The sequence below is a fragment of the Sinocyclocheilus rhinocerous genome, unplaced genomic scaffold (assembly GCF_001515625.1).
Source record: "Sinocyclocheilus rhinocerous isolate Xijiao unplaced genomic scaffold, SAMN03320098_v1.1 scaffold492, whole genome shotgun sequence".
NCBI classification, from domain to species: Eukaryota; Metazoa; Chordata; class Actinopteri; order Cypriniformes; family Cyprinidae; genus Sinocyclocheilus; species Sinocyclocheilus rhinocerous.
Genome location: NW_015626069.1, coordinates 845 through 7682, shown reverse-complemented (window position 1 = coordinate 7682; position 6838 = coordinate 845). Strand labels below are relative to the sequence as shown.

General features: G+C 37.7%; 1 protein-coding gene across 1 annotated transcript in view; it reads left to right on the top strand.

Moving 5' to 3' along the window:
* Nucleotides 1-1192: 1192 nt before the first annotated feature.
* Nucleotides 1193-6838, top strand: part of LOC107710571 (zinc finger and BTB domain-containing protein 8B-like) — a gene marked incomplete at its 3' end in the record, with an annotated part of 6486 nt that continues 840 nt past the window's right edge. The window contains exons 1-3 of the mRNA XM_016515379.1: nucleotides 1193-1463; nucleotides 3281-4326; nucleotides 4800-4957. Of these exons, the coding sequence (XP_016370865.1) occupies nucleotides 3309-4326; nucleotides 4800-4957 (1176 nt within the window). The remainder of the gene's footprint in view (nucleotides 1464-3280; nucleotides 4327-4799; nucleotides 4958-6838) is intronic.

Sequence of the window (6838 nt, the reverse complement as noted above, 5' to 3'; positions counted from 1 at the left end):
TCATAGTATAGTAATGATATGGAGGGGATAAAGAGCATAAATAATTTAATATTGCTTTTCTTTATGGGACAGTAAAGAAAGACAGGAAAGTTGCGGAACAGGATCCAAGTGAGTTAGCAAATCTTTTAAGTCATGAGTACATTGACTCATACAGTCAGCACTTTTGGCACCATGAATATCCCAATCACAGTACACTGTATACACACTGTAAAACTGGTGTATGCAATATTAACTCATCTATAGAGAGTCCAAATCAAATGTGATGGTGATGGTGACATTAATAACATGCTTGGCAATGTTCTTTTGGACCACACTAACTTACATGGACAAAGACATTGTTTAATTAAATATCTACTTTCGCAGTCATACAGGTTTGAAACAACATGAGGAATTTTTTTATTTTTGAGTGAACATTTCCTTTAAAATATTAAGTTCTGCCTTGACAGACATATATTAGACCACATCAATCGAGCAGAGAGAAAAGTTACTGTAAAAAAAGTAATCTAAAAAATGTTACTGTACTACTATCTAGCTACTTCTCTCTCTCTCTCTCTCTCTCACACACGAAGACATGAACAGGCATAAAACAGGTGAGACAGGGTGTAGGCTAGATGATTACTGAACACTTTTGATCATCGACTACAGTCTTGTGACCATACTGCCACCTCAGTGAATTAGTTACTGATGAGAGAAAACACTTGTCATTAACTATAAAAGTTAATGCTTAAAAAAAAAAAAAAAATCTGTAGGCTATTACCTACATTCACCTTTCATTTTTCATTGAATTTAATCTAATATTGCTTTAATCAAGAAATGATTCAAGAAAAAAGTTTTTTAAACTATAGCCAGCATGGGGGGGTCTTTAACCCTGACCAGGGTGCGAACTACGGGGGAGCTAGAGGGAGCTCGGCTCCCCTTAATAAGACATGGGCTCCCCTGAAAACGGGATTTGTGAAATTTTGGGGGGTCTCAAAACATATTGACAATGTGTTATTTTGACGTGCATTTTCAGTTTTGTGTAATGTGATCATCATGGATTATTATTATATAAAATGGCAAAACACCCCCCCCACGTTATAAAAAAAAAAAAAAAAGTGGGCTCCCCCAAAGTCCACTGACCCTGACCATTACTTAACCTAACTTAATTTAACCTAAGTTCATTATGTGGGAACATAGGACCCTGGGGACATAGGAACAGGGCTGCTAACTGCATATCCCGTTCGAACTCACTCGCGCTGTCTCTCTCGCGTTGAATTTTTGGCAATAGTGCTTCGACAAGTGTACACCAGTGAACGAATGGCCGACATCCGACGCAGTACACTATATAGGGAATAGGGAGCGATTTCTAACACCCCGCCCGCTGCTATGGCAGCGAAAGGAAGTACGTAGGAATCAGGAAGGAGTCAATCAGGGAGACATTTTTAAAAGACCACCATGAAGAGCAAACAAACAGACACCTAAATGTAAGTATAAACGAATGAGGTTTTTTTTCGAGGTTAATAGTAATTTTGTTAAAAGCTGTTTCGAGTGCGCTGGATTTGTTACGATGCAGTGGGCTTTTTTTTCTTCTTATTGCTCGCTGCTGCTTCCTATAATTCGCTCATCACTAAATTCATTGCTGTGTGAAACATAACGATTGTCATAATCGCATTTTTGTTTTTCATAAATTATAACCACTTATATGTAGCGCGAGTTCGATTTGGTTTTGATACTATTGTGACAGTGATATATTCCACCTTAAATGTTTGTATGGTCTGCATGAATTAACAATTTGGCATTGGTAGGCTATATAGTCCATATATAATCTTAATGTGGCCAGACTTCTGAAATGGAAACTGGTCAAAATACTATTGAAATCTCACTTACAGTTGTGGTCAAAATGTTACATTTTGCAGTAGACCTAGCCTATCTGCAAAATGTTATTTGTTTTTCCAGAATAAGAGGGATCATGCAAAATGCATGTTATTTTTAATTAGCACTGACCTGAAAAAGATATATCACATAAGAAGAGAAAATAATAGTTGACTTTATAAAAATGACCCCGTTCAAAAGTTTACATATGCTTGATGATTTTTAATGCAGTGTTGTTACCGGGATGATCCACAGCTGTTTTTATTTATTTATTTTGTTTTTTTGTTGATTTTGTGATTTTGTTTGTCCTGAACAGTTAAACTGTTCTTCAGAAAAATCCTTCAGGTCCCACAAATTCTTTGGTTTTCCAGCATCTTTTGTGTATTTGAACCCTTTTCAACAGTGACTGTATGATTTTGAGATCCATCTTTTCACACTGAAGACAACTGAGGGACTCATGCGCAACTATTACAAAAGGTTCAAATGCTCACTGATGCTCTAAAACAGGGGTGTCAAACTCAATTCCTGGAGGGCCGGAGCCCTGCAGAGTTTAGATTCAACCCTAATTAAACACCTACGTGATCCAACTGATCCGGCCCTCCAGGAATTTAAATTGACCCTGCTCTAAAAGGAAAAACAGTGCATTAAGTGTGAACAGAAACTTTTGAACAGAATAAAGATGTGTACATTTTTCTTATTTTGCCTAAATCATATTTTTTCATTTAGTTCTGGCCTTCAGAAGCTACAGAAGATACTTGGATGTTTCTCAGAAGACAAAATAAGCTCAGTTTACCCGGATCTTCAATTTCAAAAAGTTTACACCCCTGGCTCTTAAAGCATAGTTTTTCCTTCTGGAGCATCAGTGACCGTTTGAACCTTCTGTAATAGTTGCGTATGAGTCCCTCAGTTGTCCTCAGTGTGAGAAGATGGATCTCAAAATCATACAGTCATTGTTGAAAAGGGTTCAAATACGCAAAAGGTGCTGGAAAACCAAAGAATTTGTGGGACCTGAAGGATTTTTCTGATGAACAGCGGCTGTTCAGGACATACAAGGGACTCATGACTCACGGAGGAAAAAAAAACAACAACAAAAAAACAGCTGTGGATCATCCAGGTAACAACACAGTATTAAGAATCAAGCATGTAAACTTTTGAACGGGGTAATTTTTTATAAATTCAACTCTTATTTTCACTTGTGGACTATTTGTAAACGTCTTTTATGTGAAATATCTTATTCAGGTCAGTACTAAATAAAAAATGACATGCATTTTTTATGATCCCTCTTATTTTGGTAAAATAATAAACATTTTGCAGATACTGCCTTTTTTTATATCTTTGTGAAGGTTATAGCAGTTTGAGAATATGGAATTATTTCATAGCATGGCTTTCTCGTGATCATCGATTCATTCGTTCACCTCTGTTCTTCCAGAGAAACGCATGGCAGTAATACAGTGAATATGGAGGTTCCTTCCTACCTGTCCCGGCTCTTGTCTGAGCTGAATGAACAGCGTAAGAGGGTCTTCTTCTGTGACTGCAGCATCATAGTAGAGGGACGTGTTTTTAAAGCACATCGTAATATTCTCTTCGCCAGCAGTGGTTATTTTCGGGGACTGCTGGTGCATTACCTGCAGGACAATGGCCAGCGACACAGCACGGCCTCTCTGGACATCGTCACAGCTGAGGCGTTCTCCTTCATCCTAGACTTTCTGTATTCGGGTCGCCTGGACCTGCGCAGCAACAATGTCATTGAAATAATGTCAGCTGCGAGCTACCTTCAGATGACAGACGTGGTGAACTTTTGCAAGGGCTACATCAAATCCTCCCTGGAGATCTGTAACAGGGAGAGGGATAGACATAAGGACTTGGATGATAGTGAAAACCCAGTTTCAGCCACTAGTGCTCCTGTGGCATCCACTTCCGATGCCGACCAAAGGACCTGTCAGGTCACCGAGGCCCTCAGCCCTGATGACGCCCCAACGGCTGCTGTCTGCACGCCAGCGGCCACCAGTAGTAAAGACTCCGAAGGCGAAAACTCCCAAGGAGCTTTTCCCAACCATCCTCCCATGAATGCTCCACTGAAGATCAGTCCAGGCCCAGATTTAGTCAACTCATCCACCCCAGGTTTGCTTCTAGGTTTGGTGCATCCCAAAATAGAGTATGACCCTGATGAGGAGGGCGAATCTTCACGGGAATCCAAAGACACCACTCTTTATCAAGGCCCAAATCAGGACGAGGAGAGAACTGTTAACACTAGCCCAGCTCCAAGTACTGAGCACTCCTCCGTATCATTTGCTAACTGCCCGATGAAGCAGTTTCCAGATGTGCTGTTCAGAGCCGGGATGAACCCAAACCGTGATGAACACTTTTCCCAAAGTTTGGGGTACGTTGGTAGATTCGGCCGTGGCGACGATGTGCTCGGTCCTGCGGTGCATTGTGGGATGGAGATTCAGAATGACTGGTATGGGGATGATCCAGGTGAGAGATGCTGAATAAAATTGCTACAGTAGAACAATCGCTGTGTCCAAAATCGCATACTGCATAATAGTTACTACATTTAGTTTGAAACTTGCTTCAGGAATGTTAAAAAAAAGTATATTCTATATAGTATTAATGTGTGTAGTAGGAATGAAATTCGGATGTACTACATGCATGTTTTCATGCTGTGTGACCTCTGGCATCAGTTGCGTCACTTGACTGTCATTCATAAATCCTCTCCCGTGGCCTCATGGGATAGTATTTCACATGCACACTTCAGAATCTCACAGAAAGTAGTAAGTCATCCGGGAACATTTTAGGTACTGTTTTATGTATACTATGAATTCGGACATACTACTTGGTTCACATACTGTTTTTCTTCTGCTGTATGTATGGAATTATGGAAGTTGGCATATTCAGATGCAGAGAATCGTTTTTGAATTGTGTTGTAATATACGTGTGTGTTTCTATAGGGAGGCTGCACAAATGTCCGTTCTGCCCATACACGGCCAAACAGAAGGGCATTTTGAAGAGGCACATCCGCTGCCACACAGGAGAAAGGCCGTATCCTTGTGAGGTCTGCGGCAAACGTTTCACACGACAAGAACATCTGCGCACTCATGCCATTTCCGTAAGTCTTCATAACTTATATAAATATAACTTAATATTACATAACTTAAAATATCTGAATGTGTTGCTGTAGAGCAGCAAAAGGTAAATTGTTTGCTTGTGAGGTTAATGTTTAACTGCATTAAAAGTATTGCACTCATTTAACCCAACTTGCTATAAGTCAGTTTGTTTTTGTTCTTCAGAGACAAGATGAAATAAGAACATGAGCAAGAGTCAGTGTTAAATACACAGTAATCATGTTGCTGTACTTACCTTTTTTAATCTGTTTTACCTGTTTTAAACTTATCATCAAACGAACCATAATGATATAAAAAAAGTGAAAAAAAAATATATATATTCAATTTTTTGATGGAACATCATAAAATGCATTAAACATTACATTAAACCAGGGTTTCCCAAACTGGGCATAATGTAAGAACTGCAGTGGGTTTGTGAGTTGATAAAAAGCTAATAATTAATTAAACCATAAAAATGTAAAATAAAAATTATTTAAACCCTTGAACACTAGGCTAAACATAGAAATATTTTATTTCTTTACCATTATCCATCAGAGCCCATTATCCATCAGAGAACTGTAAACTTGCAAATGTGTTGTTAAATTATTGAAATAATAACTTCCTCAGAGATATTTCAAGTAAATATTTTAAGGGGTTTGTTGACAAAACCGAATTTGGGAATCCCTGCATTATATGAACAAATATCAATGAACATGAAAACAATGACATTACACAGCTAAAGTCTCCCAGATTTGAAATATTTTTTTCCAGACTTCATTATTTGTTTCATACTTGGTCTAATTGCTTGAGAGATGCTATTTTCCATCAAATTCAGAAGCATGGTTTGCGGATTTATTTATACGACATTTGTGAATATAGTCAAAGCTAAATGGTATAACACAGTAGAATTTTTAGAAAGGAAATTTTAAAAGAGAAAAAAGAATTCGGGAGAATCAATAAATTATGAATAATTCACTGCCATTTTGTGAATAATATGTAATCATGTAATCCATAAAAAGTAACCGTAATAGGATTACGATCATTTTAAAATATAAAATACTCTAATTACAAGTACTTAATTTTTGGAATCTGATTACGTAATCCAGGTTACATGTAATCAGTTACTACCCAGCAATGATATCCAACTTTAAATATATCACTGGCTGATAATATAGTTTAAATTGTGACAATGCACTATATAAGATGGCATTGCATTGGTCAGAATTTTTGTGTATTACAGTTATTGTTGTATTACAGTTGTTATAGTGAGTGCATTAACAATGTCATAACATTCTTTTTTTATTATTCTTTTATTTATATGATTGAATTGTTAATTGAAGAATCCTCCATTTGCAGCAATCAAAGTTTTACAGACCTTTGGCAAAGAATTTTACAATTGCTTACATTTAAAATAAAGTATAAAGTATGTTATTTTTATATTTATATAATTAATATCAAAGTCCCTTTATGGCAAATCATGTCACTCGGCAGCCATCTTTGAAACACCTCTCGGGCATGCAAGTGCAGCTCCTATCTCTTTGAATTGGGAAACATCAAATTCTGCAAAACTGTTCACCAAGCTTACGATTACATTTCATATTTGAAATCACCAATGAAATCTAAAAACGACTGTCTTATAAATGTTGTTTCTTTTGCTCAAATAGCGTTAAAAAATGCTTATTATTAAGACTAGAGCAGCCAGTGCTTGATGACTTCATAGAATGACTTCACAGATTTTAGCGATTGGCTCTTCTCTCGGGGAAGTCGTGGCCTAATGGTTAGAGAGTCGGACTCATAACCCAAAGGTTGTGGGTTCGAGTCTCGTACTGGCAGGGATTGTAGGTGGGGGGAGTGAATGTACAGCGCTCTCTCCCACCTTCAATACC